We start from the raw sequence: 18,179 nt of genomic DNA, 5'->3' as shown, positions 1-18,179 counted from the left end.
CCATTTGCCAAGGTAAATCCACATGAGCTAGTTGTTCTCACAGAACTGCCACCAATTTACACCTGCTGAGAGTCTAGCCCATAGGATTTCTGTTTCAGGTGTTTCCCTCCAGGGCTTCTTAGGCACAAAGTCCATCAGGAGACACAAAACGCTCATGGTGGCCAAATGATGAATGCCAGAGCATAGCACAAGTGACAGCTCCTTCAGGATGGTGCAGTGGCCCACTCCCCAGCATCTGACCCAGTCAGGTGAAAGGCTGCTCTGCGGGCTGCAGGTGGCTCTATCAGTTCATAGTCAGGTGCAATACATGCCAAAAAAAGGCAGGACACATCTGACACTCAGCCAGGATTCCCTCTGGGAAATGCCTGACAGAGTGAGGAAATTTTGAATTATTGCAATGTGCAAGTCTGGCACAAAGAACACTCAGTTTCTTTAAAAAGAACTAAACTAAAATGAATTATTTTTCCTTTCACATGTTTTGTTTAGTATGAAGCCAGTGGCTGTCCCCACATCTCTACCTCTCCTTTCCCCATCAAAAGAAAACATCAACAACCCCTGCCTCATTTCCAGGAGAAACTTCATCTAAGCTGTGCTGGCAGAGGATTTGGGAAGCAAAGGATTTCAAGCTCAGCACACTACAGCACTTCTTTTACTCTGTCTTATGCATATGCTGAATGACTTAAGGCAAGATTAAAGTGGATAATAGGAGTAAACTTTTTACATGGGGTCTAAAGCTTGCAAAGAAATCCCCAGTCCTCCAGTTGCAAAATATTTGTCACTACTAATTAGGGTTACGACAATTAAAAACCCAGACTGTTGTCGCTCAAACAGCATAGAACAAGCAGTAGGGCGTATGTGGTAGGACATATGTTGTGTGTCATGTTGGATGCAGGAAGGCTTTCTTTTCTCTCATTTCCTGTAAGCAGCTGAGGTGTAACACGGCTTTCAAGCAAGGATCACGTGCAGCTTTGCTGCGTCTTGGTAAAAGTGACGTCTTCTTCTCTCTGTGCAGCTAAGTGAACGATTTTTTTACCCCTGAATGCTGGCATGACAGGAGCCTCAGGTTTTAGAGGCAGTGAAAAATATGAATTTGGAGTAACCAAAGAAAAACATCAGGGAATTCTTAATAAATCTTATGAAACTGTCCCCCAGAATCTGACTTTGAAGTATGTGGCATATACTACTGCTGGGTTAGATGGCAGACAGAGGACCAGACTTTGGCACTTGTGGATCATCAGGGCTCTCTCACTGAGGCCCAGTAAAGTGAAGATTAGACATATAGGTCATGGGAAATGCTTAGCATCTTTGATGGTGGAGCCTTTGCTAAGCAGCTACAAAACTAAAGTGCAATTAGCAACTATTGTCATGAAGAATTTAACATAGGCAAATAAGAGGGGAAAAAAATAGTATCTGGGGTTTGACAGAAAAAGGAGACAGGATGCCTTTCAAACCTCCTGTAAGAGCTGCTGGACTTTCCATCTTGCTCTTTGCTTTTATCTACCAAAACCAGCACTTTGCACAGTTGAGAGTGAAAGCTGTGAACAATGTTTTAAAAATAATTTTAGATAGAAAGTTTAGTTTTATCCAGCACCTGTGGTTTCACACAATGTTAACATGCTCTGCCCAGCACAAAGTGCAGTTTGTGTATCTAGCACGCACAAATTCACCACCACCAGCATGCATGAGCCAGCGCTCTCATGCATGCCATCAACAACCTACCTGAACACCCAGGCAGGATTTATCCCCCAGGAAGCTCAATGGGTGCAGCAGGTGGAAGAGGAACCATCTGGGGAGCTTCTGGTATGGCAGCACAGGCTCCTCTTTTTGCCATGTCAATACAGACCAAAGCACTTTCATGCAGACTGTTCACCTCCGCGTTTCTACCCAACAGCTTAGGAATTTGTCTGCTATAGCTGACTCCACTCTTGCTTTCTACTCCTCTTCTGCACTCAGAGTTGTCCTTTTCCCAGACTGTTGTTTGCACTGCTTCAGCCAGAAGCATCACCTTCCTGGGGAAGAAGCCATCTTCTGGGAAGCAGCATTGCCCCATCCCTCTGTAAGACTCCCAGTAGAGGACTGGGGTACATGTGCAACTCCACTGGCGATAAGTGAACCCTATGTCCATCAGTTTGAATCTGAGGTTTTAACAGGGTGACAGGCACTGCTCAGATTTCCTACATTTTAGCTAACATATTACAAGACTTTTGGCAGTGGGCAGACAATGCCCTACCACCAAACTTTACTTAATAAGAAAGAGATGGCCAGGGCTCTGGCCCGGCCTGCACTGTTTGGTTTTCAACGTTATATTACACTGCAGATTTTGGGGAAATCTTATTTTTGTGTCATTTAAAGAATATAATTTTTATTAGATTTTCTTTTTCATGAAAAGATACATTGCAAACATAAGATAAAGCAACATAAATTAACTATGTTAAATACAGAACAGAGTTAAAAACAAACAACAAAGGAAAATAACTTAGTTCAACAGAAAATAAACACAGGTATACGAAATAAGAACATATATGACAGAAATCAGCACATAAAATGTGGTGGACAATAACACCACCTGTACACTGACACAGTCCGAAAACAGGAGAAGTATCTGTATAGGGTAAGTAGGGGGGCATCTGCACACAGTCTCACCAGCATGGTCTCACAAGTTACCCCCAGACTGCTGCAGAGTGGGCTACGTCTTGACTGGCAAGTTCCCTGAGCTTCTCATGATTACTGCTGACCAGTGGAGCTAAGAAATCCTGGGTTAGGCTCCTACACTTGATATTGCATTTTTTCTCTTCCTTCTTGTATCACTATGGGAACAGATCAGTGCTGCAGTCCACTCAAAATGGGTGTTGTCCATACCCATTTCATTTTGTGAGGATTTCCTAGGTGAAGCATTGCACTGTGCTTTCCAAAACACCAGCACACTGCTGCATACAGCACAAACCACGACCTAATGCAAGCCTTCTACTCACCCACTCCTAGAACAGCTTCATAACAGTTGGAACTCTCCTCTATCATCTCACCAGAAGTGGAAGGAGGACCCTCTTCTGCTGTGGAGCAGTCTGGGTTCCTTTTATCTAGGAATGTGTTTGAGCCAGTCTTTGGCATTAGGTGAAGCAGCCTATGGAAAGCTTAACCTTACCACACTGAAGGGGGGCACTTTGGTCTTGCCCTGCCAGGTAGGCAACCTTGGGTTATGGATCCTGTCCCTCCTTGTGACAAAAAATGGGAAGACAGATATGCAGATGGATCACTGCAGCCAGAGTGCAATGGTGTAGTAGAGAGGTGCAGTAGATTGCTTTTTCAAGCCACCTCAAAAAATGTCTTTACTGATGCTACTGGTCTAGCTCTCAGGCAGGGTGTGACTCTTTGTTTTCCTTTGTGTATAATGGACTCTGTTTAACTGCCTTCAGTGGGACTGGGAAGCAGATATGTAAATACCTTGCAGAGTAAGAGGAAAAGAGAAACACCACCAAAACATCAAACCCCTCTGGAGCATAGAATAAGCTTGGCTGAAATCACAGCAGGGTCTAAGCTCACCCTCCCCCTGAAACACCTTGGTCCTGGTTCAGTATCTGCACCTAGCAGCTAGACTTATCTCTAGTGGGAAGGTACTGATTTTTATCTTCCAGAGTTTGTGTGTGGTTGGAATAAAAGACAGTGAATGAATATTAAGTATATCCTGAACTCCACTGAGTCCCAAAGCACTTCACAATCCATACACAGGGATCACTCACCCACTGCTGGAAGGCAATGACCTTGGGGTTGAAAGGTGTAGTCCTGCACCAGTAGCTCTACCCAGCAGTATTTGTAGGATGGGAAGAGAAGAATACCTTATCCAGCAGGAACAATGAATACTTACCCTGTCAGGGAACCCCTGCACATAGGACAGACTGTGCAACACACATGCAGCACATGCAACCCACTGCTTGCTGAACTGAGGAGCATGCAGCGCAGACATTTTCCAGGTAGGGAACAGATGTCAACACCGGGAACAGATGCAATGTGCCCAAGCACACAGCAGTCAGTCAGTCATGCACTGTACAGGCCAGGTACCCAGTCCTCCACAGTGTTACATACTGGCACTGGCTAGTTACTGCAGGTTCCAAATGTTGATTGGAGCCCTTCATGCTTCAGGTACATCCTGACACGTTCCAGCATCTATGTAATGCAAGTACCTTTTCCCAGCAAAACCAAGTATTTGGTAACCACTGCAGTAGTGGGGCAAGCTTTTTTATTTTTTTAAGCAAGATATCCTCCAAACTGAGCAATAACCCTTTTCCCCAAAGCTTTTTCTTGGTGCCAAATTTAAGAATCCATCCCTGTGAACTCTCCCTCCTAGCTGTCTGTTTTGACACCCACTTCACCAGCTTCTCAGTGGATCACTTTTTTATACTTTCTAGTTTTTCTACCATTATTCTCTACTCATAATGACTCAAACCTTTGTTTTGATTATATTGCAAATCATTACTACTTTCCATGCCCTCAAATACAGTTTTCTATTTATGCAAGCTGGTAGACCTGGGAAACTGAAAAAGTGTGAAAGCTGGTAAGTATATGTGGGGGGTTGAAATTACCCCCAACTAATTTGAGAGAATTACCCCCAAAATAAAATTGTCTACTCAATCTGTGGAAAATTTCCCTAGGCATCAGCCTAAAACTGCCACAGTATATGACAGCTCTATGAGATTATCAAGGAGCCAGTTAAAAAAGAGAGCTCTGATGACATCAGGCAGCAATTCTTTCTTCAGGCTTATGCCTTCTTTGCTGTGTTCATGGTTAGTATTTGCAATATGTCACAGAGATGCACAGCTGTGCAAAATATCACACAGCTCACCTGAGAAGCTTAAGATTCCATCAATACATTTCATGCAACATCATAGTCACAAATTAAGAATAGGACCAGGACAGTTAGAGTGAGACTTGGGAGTCTCATCCAAGAGCAGACAAACCAAGAGGACATAAAAGCCAGCATGAGGCAGTAGCTGTGGCCAAAGGATGAAGCCAAGTATCAGGAAAACAGAAAAGTGGCAGCAGAGAGGACCTGGACCATGGACAAGAGAAAACTGCTGACAGCATTTAGGAAGGGACAGGCAGGCAGGAGGGTAGACACTACGGCTTTCAATAGCTGCATAATGAAAATGGATACATGCAGAATCAAAACTAAAAGCAGGACTTTGGGTTTCACTGGGTACTGAACTGGGATGCACTAACAGCCAAGGTTAGTTCAACACAAAATATCCAAAAGACAGCAGAAAAATAAGCAGAGGAAATACTGCCATGTAAATTCTAGTATATACCACTGCAACAAGGAAAAGGTATTTTAGGCTCCAGGCAGAAAGCATCCACTTGAGCAGGGCAAGTATATCAAACACAAGGTCTCCAAACCTGTTCTTGTTCCTGGAAAAGTCATCTTTGCATGAGAAACCAAGGTGAGACACTGGCTCCACAGTCATTAAGGAAGTAAAATGGGACTTTGCTCACAATTCTGTCACACGAGAACACAAAACCACCCTGCTGTTGCTAACTCAAGGACTACAGCAGCTTTTGCATTCCAGCTCCTGCCTGCTGCAGCATTGTCTCCTACGGTTAGTGAAGCTGGGTCAGTCTGTTGATTCAGTTACTCACCTAGGCTTGGGAAGTAAGGCTATCTTCACTTCATTGACTTGCTCTCCTGTACAAAATGCTCCATCCATAACATCCAGGAATCTTTAAAGAAAGCTCTTTCTTATGAAAACTTCCATTCTTCACAGGGTCACACAGAATGGTGAGAGTTGGTAGGGACCTCTGGAGATCATATAGTTCAACCCCTCAATAACTATATTTTTATATTCTTAATCTATAGTCTACTTCCTAAGCAGCCACTTCTTCCTTCACCTTATTATCTTCCTGCACTTTTTGTTCTTAAAGAAACGTCAGCTGGAATGAAATGCAGAGATCTTCTCAGTATTGGGTCACCTTCTCGATACTGAGTCCTAAACTGGAATACCAGTTTTCTTACAGGAGAAATTCCTTCCTTGGAATACAGTAAAGTTTGAATTCAAGTATCATGGCCCAGGCTCATCTTACCTCTCAAGGCTGGTATTCATAGGTTTAATCCTTGTTGTTGCTGGAGTAACCATTGCCGCTTCCAGAGATCATATTCAAGGTGCTGTGAGATGCAACAAAGGGATCTCCTCCTGTTTCCCCTTATTAAATGTAAATGGCCACCAGCACAAGGTAGACAGAGATTGGCAGGTTCCTCAGCAAGACAACAGCAGAAATGGCTTCCCTAAATGTACTTATTAAAATACCTTTTCCTCCTATTTTCGGCCCTGAAGGATCATCTCACCTCATGAGCACTAAGCTTCTGTCTATCTGATTATTAAATCATTTCTAAAGCAGATGGGAAACTACAGTGGTTTAAACAGCTAGGCTGAGACTGGATGGCTAAAAATAGTATGGCAAGCTCCTTTTAATTAGTAAGATGATCAAATATGACAGAAGAGAGAGATGTAGATATATGGATTCCTGTGTATGTGTGTCTTTAAAAGTAAGTTATTACTTCAATCCCAGGTATTATTTATAACGCATATGATACATGATGTCTGATTTTTATGATGCCATTTATCTTCACTTAGGAGAGAAGACAGGCTAACTCTGCTTTCATAATGTCAATCCTTGCTGTATTCACAAGGAAAACTGTATTAAGATAAACCTGCCACCATGCACAGTGCCATCATTTTTTTAAATGAGGGGAACTAGCAAGTGCAGAGATGCAACAGACTGTCAGATGTGTGGCTCCCTGAGATCAGCCCTTCTCCAGGTCCCCCATGGAGAGCATGGCTGGGCTAGCTTTGTAACTGTGATTTGACAGCACAAGAGCCTCACATAGGGACAAAGGTATCAGGGAACCTAATGTCCATCCGAGCACTGTGCTACCCATATATTTTTGATGACTCTTCAAAAGCTGGGAAAATCAGCCACCCCTCTGCTCCTGTGGTACTGCACAACACATGGCCTGTGGTGATCTGCTCCATCATGATGACGTGGTTCTCTGGTGTTCATCAGATGACTGCTGGTCATCATATTTGGTCCTGAGACCACACAGCTGCTACCCAGGCCGTGCTGGGGGGCTGCCAAAAAACACACACTGGCACCACAACTGCATATTTCAGGCAGGTAAGGTGAGGAGGTTGAGGATGTCTGGCACATGGGGTGCTAGGTTAGACAGATGTTTCCATGCTCCCAGGGGACACCTGCCAGGGATGCACTGCAAACCATGCCCTTAACTACAGGAGTACCTGAGCAGTGGTGGGCACAACCCCCTTCTTGGCCACTGCACAAAGTATCAGCTAATACTTTGAAGGAACCTGGAAATAAAAAGTGAAGCAGCATTGCAGTGAAAATTCTCCTGGCAAAACCTTGCTGTCAGTGTCCTTCTTAATGTGGACCAGGTTAACACCTGGGTTCTAGAAAGTCTTGGTGCAAAAACTCAGTGCATTCATTAGTTGTGACCTGCCTTCTCCTGGTGAAAAGCACCAAGCCAAGAAGATGAGACAGTGGGTCTTGCAGGAACTGAAGTGTGGTAGGAAAAAAATCACAAACTACACACCTTCTAATACCTTGGGTTTTTTTTATTCCTCACCGATCCCCTTGAAGGTGGCGAAACTCTAGCAGGCTATCAGGACTCCATGGTGTCTTTCTAAAGCATATCAGATGGTCTGGGGTTAATCTCTTTCCTGGCTTGTGACTCTCAGATGAGCAGAAACCCTATGAGTAAGATGACTTCCACCTGCTCCAAGTCTGCACTCCCAAAGCCAAACTGTACAACTTTCCACCAGCTCAGGTGAGTGATTTGGAAATACAGAAAGATTTTTCTGGTGATGGGTTTAAACCAAGCAAGAGACAAAAATTCTGTAATGATGTCTGCAGTTCTGAAGCGTTGTTCTTTTTTCTCCTGTCTTTCTTGGATAAGAGATGCTGAGATCCAAGCAACTAGACCAGGCAAACCTAGAGAGGCTGATTATTTTTTTTTAACTCAAGCAAAGACTGTCTAAGGAATTGTGCATCTGTGGCATTCTAGCTACAAATAGGCCTCCTCTGGTATGGAAAGCACCCCTTTAAATACAGCATCATGAGCGAGGAGGGGGTCATGAACCTCCTCCTGCACAGTCCTGTTCTGGTTCTATGCCACCTGCACTGTTAGTGGCACCAAGTTCCCTAAATTTGAGAACAGTGATGCAAAAAGGAAACATACCACCATAGCTTCATATAACTGAAGAATGGTTTAGGTTGGAAGGTCATCTAGTTCACTGCTCTCCATGAAGTTTTCCTGATGTTTTTTGCTAAGTGACACATCTTCAGTCAGACTTTGCTCTTGAAATTCCTATTCAGATCTTGAAATGAAGTTACCATAAAATTAATGATTTTATCCAAACCCAACATTTTGCCCCAGGTTTTGCATTATTATGTTTCTGCTTTCCATACCTTTGGCAGGGTTTCAGGGAGAGTGCAAAGGCTATGGGGCATATCTGGCTGGGCAGCACCCACCAGGCTGGCTCAGAGCTCCAGGGGTTGCCCCCGCAGGCAGTGCATCTGCCCAAGCACCAAGCACCCTGAGGCACCTGGCTCAAAGAACATCCTGACACAGAAGGCCAAGCCTTCAAGGACTTCAATTCAATCATTTCCCAAAATTCTGCATCACATAACACAGACAAATCTGAAAATTCCCCCAGGGGTTGTTTGTGCCCTCCAGGTGCCAAACAGAGCGGTACAGTCTGGAGGTGGTTAAGGTCCACAGGCAGTTTGTAGCACAGCCAGTCTTGGAGTCACTACATCTCAGCAACGGCTCCTTAATGCAAATAAAGTTCTACCCCAGATTATTTTGGATGTTCCTCTTACAGCCATCACAGGAAATGTAACCTCACATCATTCTGTTTGCAAAAACAGGCCTAGGGCTCCCCCTTGAAGAGAGTCAGGCACTGGGGCTCTACTCTGGCCAAAACTTAAGCATGTGCTCAACTTCAGCGCCCCAGCGCAGAGTCAGATTGAGTACACAATCCTGTAATGAGCAATCACTAAAGCACAGTGGAGCTCTGGGAATGAGTGCTGCTGTATGGCTCCACGTCTACACAGCTGGGGAACCGCAGTACATTTTGGAGAACTAGAGCATGCAGAATTAACTTTGTCTTAATTTAGTCCCCTGAGTACACCATAAAGTTACTGCCTTGGTAATGCTGTCCTCTGAGGACATTATGACATGCCAACAGAGTGAGTATTTTCTCATCTGATGGTTGTGACAAACTGCCATCACAGAAAGCATAAAAAATTCAGACCCTTCCTCATTCTGATAGCTACAATGCCATCTGAGGAAGACATTTTGAATCTGTATTAAGAAAAATGAAAGAAGACGTTTACAGTACACTAGCCAGAAAGCCAAAAACGAACTAAAGTGCCGGCCAATATACAATGATTTCCTCTACAGGTACTTAACATTGTAACTCTATCACCCCAAACTGAGCTTGTCATGTCCCCCTTCAATTCAAATGCAAGAGAAAAAAAATCTGTCCTTGGCTGTGTTACTACAAACACGGCAAGCCCAGTAAAGTGAGAGTTACTCTTCCATGTGTTTGGCAAACCTGGGAGCAGAATTTACCACTCGGTGTAAATATTTCTGTATAGTTTGTTTTTTAAAAATAAATCTTGCCTATTCCTCTTCTGGCAGACTCCTAGAAAGTGGTAAATATGCAGATGGGCAGAGTGATATATTTTGTATCAACATATTTTAAATGTGTGCATATGCATTAGCTATATAAATACATTCCCCAGGAAGTCTGCCAGTGGATATACTACAAAGCTCCGTGTGTTACATTTGGGTTTGCTTGTGCAGCAGCATGGCAGCATCAGAAAGAATCCCTCCAGGCTTAATTGGTCTACAACAGCTCACACTTACCTGCGCAGTGTCCCCTTTTCTGTCTCTATGTGTAAGTGTTTTATATGCCATGTGTATGTATCGAGTGTATAAACATATATGCACACACACACAAATGCAAACATGCATACTGTATACACAGATAGTCCAAAGTTTCCACAATAAAGCTGTTCTAAAACCATAACAAGGTCTATGAAGTTTCTATGAAGCATTCTGTAGAATAGATTCTACATGACTCAACTGCTTGATGAATCTCTACTGTCCCAGTATCATCTTCCAAACAAATAATGACAAAACCATACAACATGTCAAGGCGAAGTGATACCGAGCAACACAAGAGTAGTTCCCCACTGACCCAGTCACTGCACCTTCAGCTCTAGCCTAGTGCTTGTTCTGTGCCACTCCATGCACACAGCCTGTCCCACCTTGTGCTGCCCAGTATCCCTGCTCCTTCATCCCACTTGCAGCATCTACCACTGGTCCTGCCCCCTCTCCCTGCTCTTCTTCTTTAGAAAATCTGCTGCACACACAGATGCCTGAAAGCAAGTGAGAATAGTGGGTCTTGCTCTGGGGTCCTGCCCTGGGGGCTGGAGAGAGGCAGCCCGGGACGGTGCCCAGTGCCATCCTGTTCTGCAGCATGCTTTCAACTTGGATGAGTTCCTGCCATTTGGAAGGTCTGGATGGAGGCTGGAGACTGGCAAAGGGCAAGAGAGGAGAGGACATCTGCCCACTGACCTTGAGACCTCACCATCCCTTCATCTAAAAGATTCAACAGTGTCATGTTTCTTGCTGTTACTGTGCTTCTTTTCTGGTATCAGTAACATGAATAAGTCAAAGGGTATTGCCCATAGCTGTTCACATGAGCACCGACAGGCAGGGGACCTGGAGGAAGCAGCCACAGCGCTGTGGGTGGGTATGCATGAGTGTATAGGTACACAAGTGGGTATGTATGTGTGCATAGGGACACGGGTGGGTATGTATGTGTGCACAGGTACACGGGTGGGTATGTATGTGTGCATAGATACACAAGTGGGTAGGTATGTGTGCACAGGTACATGGGTGGATATGGATGAGTGCATAGGTACACGGGTGGGTATGTATGTGTGCACAGGTACACAAGTGGGTATGTATGTGTGCATAGGTACACGGGTGGATATGTATGTGTGCATAGGTACACAAGTGGGTATGTATGTGTGCACAGGTACATGGGTGGATATGGATGAGTGCATAGGTACACGGGTGGGTATGTATGTGTGCACAGGTACACGGGTGGATATGTATGTGTGCACAGGTACACGGGTGGATATGTATGTGTGCATAGGTACACGGGTGGGTATGTATGTGTGCATAGGTACATGGGTGGGTATGTATGTGCGCACAGGTACATAAGTGGGTATGTATGTGTGCATAGGTACATGGGTGGGTATGTATGTGTGCACAGGTACATAAGTGGGTATGTATGTGTGCATAGGTACATGGGTGGGTATGTATGTGCGCACAGGTACATAAGTGGGTATGTATGTGTGCATAGGTACATGGGTGGGTATGTATGTGTGCACAGGTACATAAGTGGGTATGTATGTGTGCATAGGTACATGGGTGGGTATGTATGTGCGCACAGGTACATAAGTGGGTATGTATGTGTGCATAGGTACATGGGTGGGTATGTATGTGCGCACAGGTACATGGGTGGGTATGTATGAATGTGTATCATCATATGGGTACTGCTGCAGTGGAACTATGAGAACCACACTCTCCTACTTCATTGCTCAAGGAAAAGCCACAACAAATACTGTAGTGGGAACACAGTGAAAAGACACTCTTGCATTTCATTCTAGACAAAAATTGCTTTTGCTTTTGCAGTGATGACAAGCTAGAATGAGCATCATGGAATTCTGCTTCCCATCTCCTCCCCCCTCCCCCCCTTCTCTAGAGCTGCTATTTAGATGAAGTACAGTATTAAAAGAGAAGCTGCAAAAATACTATCTGCAAAAATAAAGGATGAAATAAAAAGTCGACCATCCAAGTCCCCCCCCCCCCCCAACTGAAAATGAAGCTCTGAGGAAAGGGACGAGGGGAAAAACAAAAAAGGAACTTACCACACTGCGAGTGAACTTTTCTAGAGAAGTTCTACGACCTTGCAAATTCTCTGGCTTAACAGGGAAAAAAAGTGAGGAGAAAAAAAAATACAGAAAAGAACCCTTCAGCTTAAATGCAGTCTTTCAAAACAGCAGCAAAATATAAGGAAGCAGCAAGGGGAAAAAAGTTGTAAAAAAAATGTAAAAAGCAGAAATCAATGTTTGCAGCAGCAAACATAAGAACCCAAAACCCCTCAAAGAAAGAGAGACATCACTACTTCTGCTCTCAGAGCATGTCATATTTTCTCCTGCGAGTTTTCTGAACAGTTCAAGCAGGTCTGTGCATTGTTGTATCTCACAGCTATTGATATTGATTTCTTGTTCTCTAAATTTTCCTTCTGTGGCTGCTTGAGCTGGGACCTCTGATTCTGGTTAACATCTGCCAAACAGCTGATCGGAGGCTCCCATCTACTTGTTTAGAGAGATTGGAAAAAACAACTGTGACTTTTACAATACTACAATGCAATATGGGAGTGAATATGATGTTGGAAGAAAACCACCACCAAACTCATTGCCAGGGAACCTACTCTCTTTCACTCACCAAGAGGGCAGAAGTGCATTTCCAGTGAGAATGGTTACATCAAACCAGAAGACAGCATACATATGTCTGTGCAAGACCATGGAAAGATACAGGCAGATTTGGGGAACTGGTATTATTTTTTAATCTGGAGTACAGGACTATTCATATGCAGGAAGACATTCAGCTTCACTGCAAGAAGACAAGCGTGTGCATCATGGCTTTATTAACGTATCCCTGAGAAGGTTGCACACTGCAGCGTTTCATTCATTTGGCACAAGGGAGATCTAATTGTCACTAACAAGGAAGAACTAAATAATTTATTGACATGTTTGCTGGAATATCTAAGAGAAAAAAAATTGTTATGGAGAAGAGAAGAAATACAGTAATATGAAGGAGAGTTCATTGCTGTGGGTGCTGCTGATTTCCAGGAGAGGAAACTTATTTTAATGTGGTGAGCCAGCAACATGGAGGTGGTAAGATGGAAGTCAGTAAAACTGCAGCAAAGGGGATAAGGAGCTATGTATAAAAGAAAGCCACAGTAATGATGGTGTGTGACAGTGCACTGGAAATAAGCATTGCACTGGAGGGGCTCATCAGAGGTGCCTACCTGTCATATCATCTGCCACAGATTCAGCTGCAGTAACAACCCCCAGGACAAAAAGCCAAAAGCATATCAGATAAATTGGATGAGAACTTGTGTAGGTGAGCCTAGGTAAAGCCCTTTGATTCTTCTGCACATCCATCACAGCTGCCACAGCTCTCCAACTTCTACAAGATGGGTCTGAAATGTCCCAGCCAGAGACAGGGCTGATTCTCCCTGCCTCATTGCCAAAGAGGAGACCAGAACAAAAGGCCCTTTTAAGACGAGCAATATTCTTTGTTCAGAAGTCAAGCAACCTCTCCAGTTATAACCATTTGAGGAAGCCACATCATCAGCTCTGTTGTCCCAAAAGTGGTATCCAAAGAGAAAGCTAGAAGCATGTCATTTTTGCCAACACTGAAGCCAAGGACTCGGAGCATGTACCAAGCAACAAAGCAGGCTTCCTGGCTGGCAGCGGGGCAGTAATGTACCCAGTCCAGTGCTCCCCAGGGAAATACTTAATATGCACTAAACTGAAGGTTAGTTGCCTCTCCCTGCATGTGAAATGAGAGGAATGGGAAGAGAAATGTCAGCCTCATTCTTCTGCTGAGTGTAACAGCAGTGTGAGCACTCAGAGCATTGCAAATCCCCTCCCTGAAGGAGTTTCAGAGGTGTCCCTATACTCTGAGGCAGAAGAGATGACAAAGAGAGGCTGTGGTCCTGCTGCCTTGGCTGAATGCATCATGATGAGCAGTGCACAGCTGTGCACTGGGTCTCCATGTTGGTCTCCTGCAGGGGCAGCATGACTCCTGGGCAGCCAAACGAAAGGCACAATTTCACCCTGGAGAAGGAATACCTAGACAAAAGACAGAATGTCCTGCAAAGTTTCCTAGGGGAGCAGGACACATGGAGTCTGCAGCACCGCATTGCTGTGGGCTGGAAAATCAGTGTCTGGCTCAACTGCATTTTAAAGCAAAGCTCTGGTGTGCACTGGAGACAAAGGAGAGTGCGCTGCTGAAAACAGGACACACTGTGCCTCTGCACCTGCTGGCTCTGGTTTTGCTACCAAGCAAAGGGTGATGCAGATTCCTACTTATCAGGAAGGCAAGGCAGTGGTCTCCAAAGATGATAAGCACCTAGTTAGGGTGCTGAGAGCTTGTCTAGTACAGGGGGCCACACAGAAGGCTGTTTCCCTACGATGACTGAGGGCATGCATGGGGAAGCAGGCGTGGAGAGCAGCGATGGTGTCCCACAGATGTGCTTTGCAAGCACAGGCTGCAGCAACCCTGCACATTTGGCATGGAGATGGCAGGCTGGGACCAGCTGGATGTGTGGAAAGCTGATCCCCATGGCATCCGGCTCTGAGTCAAAGCATGACATTTTCTAGCAAAAATACAAAGCAGCTGAGGCAGGCTGGCTGCAGAGTGATGAGCTGGCCTCATGGCAGTGGGTGTGGGTGCTGGCTGTTCCTCTCTCTGGCTCTTCCTGCCCACTTGCCTGCAGACCGTGTGGCTGGCAGCCTGCTGCGGCAGTATCTGCCTGCCTGCCTGCATCCCCCCAGTGTGGAGGTGTGGACACTGCTTGGCACAGCAGAAGCAAATTTAAAAATAACAGAATTTAAATTAAAAAAAGAAAAAAATAAAAGAAAGAAAAAGAAGAAAAGAGCCCAAGTCAGGAGTCAGATCTCTTTCTCAGTCCTGTGAACAGTTCTGGGGGACCACACAGACAATGTCCAACAAGGCTGCAGTGCATGGAGCTGTGCCTCTTGCAGCACCACATCGTCTGCAAAACACTCCCTGCGAGTGCAAAGGGCAAAGGCAGACAAACACACATGCTTGCCAGGTCAGGTGGTCCTCCTATGTGCACAAAAAGCCACCTTTGCCAGTAAATGCACCAACAGACTCTGCCAGCTAATGGCAAAGGACATGTGCATTTGGATAAAATATGAAACCACCACCCCCACTGCAGATTAAAACCTCCTAGCCCAGGTGGGTGCAGTAAAACAGATCTCAGCACTCAGGAGCCACTTGCTAGTTTTTGACTCTCTCCTCCAAATTGTCCTTTTTTCTCATGATTAATTATTTATCCAGCCATCCCAGTTTTAAGTTCCTTTGTGTAGATTCTGCTGGCACAGAGCAGTGTAAGTAGAAAAAAAAACTTAGGAAAACCAGCTGACACTGATTATTAGAAGTAATTATGAGAAATTTGCTCAGCAGCTTTACAATATTCAAGCCAAGTCCTGCCGCTGAATCAAACTGGTCATGTGTGCCCTGACGGGACTGAGATGGGGACAGAAGCTGAAGTAGAAACCTTCCTGGACAATATAGAGCAGTCATAACAGGGGGGCTGGATAAAAGCAATGCTTCAAAAGGCATGTTCTGCAAATAGAGCCTGTTCTTCAGGGAACAAACCTCCTAGCCATTGCCTTGCTGACACTTATTGTCAGGAATCTGAAAACAGGTAGGGAAATATATACAAAAGCTTGTTTTTTTGAACTGCAGGTCTGCAAAAACTTCTCCCTTTCCCCATCCCAGGATTCATTTTGGTGGCTATTGCATCCTTTTTTTGTGGTTGTTGGTTTTGGTATGAGACTTTGGGGCCTGAAGTGCTGTCTTTGGCTTTGGTTTTTTTTCCTAACTATAACTTGGTTAAAACCATGTGTTCCAGAGGGCAGGGCATCAGATGAAAATAAAAGGTAAAGGCTTCCCTGCCCCTGACTCAGGAAAAAGCCAGAAGCAAATCCCATGCTTCTCAGACAGTCACATACACCTGTCAAAGTGAGAAAGCAAAGGGCATGTACAGTGCTACAAAACGGCTGGAACAGTATTTTGCATCTGGTTCATGTCTATTTGCAATTTGCACAGGACCACAGAGAATCAGCTGGTGAGGAAAACAGCACTTGAAACCAAGCAAATCCCAACCTCTCTTCCACCAATATGACAGGGCTCCTTCCCATGGCTTCACAGCCCATCTGCACCACAGCCATGGCTGCCATTCTAGGATGCTCCCCTACCTGTCAGCAGGGCCAGGTAGCAGGAAGCCTCCCTGTGCCAGGCTGCCATGAACACCTGAGCCATGACAGCTCAGCTGCTGCTTCAAGTGGTAGTCACGTGCCTGCTAACGTGGAGATGCCCACCAATGTCATCATTTTACCTTCACAAGGAGTAAAGAAAAGTGCCTTAAGGTCTTTCCTGCTCTTTCCTCTCCCTTCTCCTCAAAAAATAACTAGCAGAACACGTGTCTGGCTGCTCCTTCATGGTTAACAAAGCTCCTGTGCACCCCCACTTTATTCCACGGTGCACTAACTAATCTACACTGCTCTCTCCCCAGGCAATAAACCCCAGCTCTGCAGCCAAGTCACACAACCCAAATGTCTCTTTGCCTCAAGCGAGGAGGTTTGTCATGGCACTCATTCTGATATGAGGCTTGCTGCTAAGGACATCCAGCCACCATTTTGGCTACCATGGAGGAGGGCTGGGGGATGGTTCTGTGGTGATTACCTGCTGTAAAGTAGCCTGCAGCAATGTGCATATCAGCAGAAACAGGAGCAGGTTGACACTTGACTCTGCACAGCACGAGTGAGGTGTGTTGCATAGATACACAAATAAAACACAACGCATTTGTTAAGGAGCTCAGTGCCATTCAGCCCTTCACTGCAGAGCTGGTCACTTTCAGCAGCCCTGAGATTTCTGCCTGCTGCAGGGGGGAAGGCTGGGCATGGAGGCACAGAGCTTGGATCCGCCTGGGCTGTACAGCCATTCCTCCTGAGGACACGGCACTGCCCTCATCCCTCCTCTTCTCCAGCTTAGCAGGGGAGGAGGACTTCTGTGCAAGGCAGGGAGCTGCACCCAGCTTTGCCCCTCTGCAGCTCACTGCTTCCAATCACACCCTTGCTGGAGGCCAACCTCATGTTCCCTGCTGAGCACCATGAATCTGCAGGATGGAGGCCAATAATACTGTGGCTATTTGCAATAATGACACTGTCAAGAACCAAGAAAAAAAATCTAAAATAGATTAACAAAGTATGTATGCCTGGTCTGTATGCAGCCTATGTCTTGCACCAGTTAGTGGTGTGAACAATATGTTCCTTTTATCCTCCCTGGACCCCCTCATAATTCTGTCATTGTATCTTAGTTCTGACCCATAACTTCTCCTCCCTCCCTCTATTACTGCACTCCCAGACTGGGGAGGGAAAGCTCCCACATCTGTGGTTATTGTACAGTGTGGAAAAAAAGTAACTCTTCGAACTTAAAGTAGCTTACAAGCCTGAAAAATGTCAATCATGTTTTGAGGCACTGGTCAAGCCTTGCCACCTCTCCTCTGAGCAGTTCGCTATTATTATTCCCATTTGACAGAGAAGAGGATATAAAGCAGGGGAAGTTGAACCTTCTTGTCTCCAAAGTCACACAAGAAACTAAGTGGGGGAACCAGGGGAGCTGCATGGATTTTGCAGCTCCTGGCTCTGTGATCTAGCCACAGTGAACCTTCCCTTTTTCCTGCCTTCTCAACTTGCCACAGCCCAGTGCTGCGGGGCAAAAGATCCCAAATGACATAAACTTATCCACAAAATACTCATCTGTGAATCTGATGCCAGAGAAATGTTCATTTGCTTTGTGCAAGAACTCCTTTAGCCCAAGTCCAGCATGCTGTACTTCTGACAGAACTTATTTTCAGTAACAAAAGTAAGGCTGACTCGTATCTGTGTGATGGTACACAGACAACATTAGAATAATATCTCTGGGGCAAGACACATTCATGCCCCAGATGTACTTATCAAGTCTTAAACAACTGCAGTGAATTTCTACTTCACATCAGTCAATTCAGGACTTTCTATGAAGGCTCTAACCAAGTCCTCTCTCCACACAGCCTCTGATATGCTGCTTTCCCCTCCTCTTCTTTCCAGTTATTTCCAGAAGAATTTTCAAGGGATGCCTCCCAAAGCTACACCAAAAGTACTAAAGCTCTTACCATGCAGCTCAGTGTGCAGAAACTTCATGCTCTTTCTGCCACCATCTCTGTACCTACAGT

At 45.1% G+C, this 18,179-nt stretch overlaps 1 protein-coding gene across 4 annotated transcripts in view; it reads right to left on the bottom strand.

Annotated features, from left to right (window-relative positions):
- Nucleotides 1-18,179, bottom strand: part of RGS6 (regulator of G protein signaling 6) — a 296,480-nt gene that overhangs the window by 7,319 nt on the left and 270,982 nt on the right. For 3 of the 4 annotated variants that reach the window (XM_068162146.1, XM_068162147.1, XM_068162149.1), the window contains one exon: nt 12,013-12,066. The exons of the other annotated variant lie outside the window; for it this stretch is intronic. In XM_068162146.1, coding sequence (XP_068018247.1) covers nt 12,013-12,066 — 54 coding nt within the window. The remainder of the gene's footprint in view (nt 1-12,012; nt 12,067-18,179) is intronic. 4 annotated transcript variants of the gene reach the window in all.

This window comes from Melanerpes formicivorus, unplaced genomic scaffold (assembly GCF_026170545.1).
Source record: "Melanerpes formicivorus ecotype bairdi unplaced genomic scaffold, bMelFor1.0.p_v2 SCAF_62, whole genome shotgun sequence".
Lineage (NCBI taxonomy): Eukaryota > Metazoa > Chordata > Aves > Piciformes > Picidae > Melanerpes > Melanerpes formicivorus.
The sequence above is the reverse complement of the archived record's forward strand: the minus strand, read 5'-3'. Positions and strand labels throughout refer to the sequence as shown.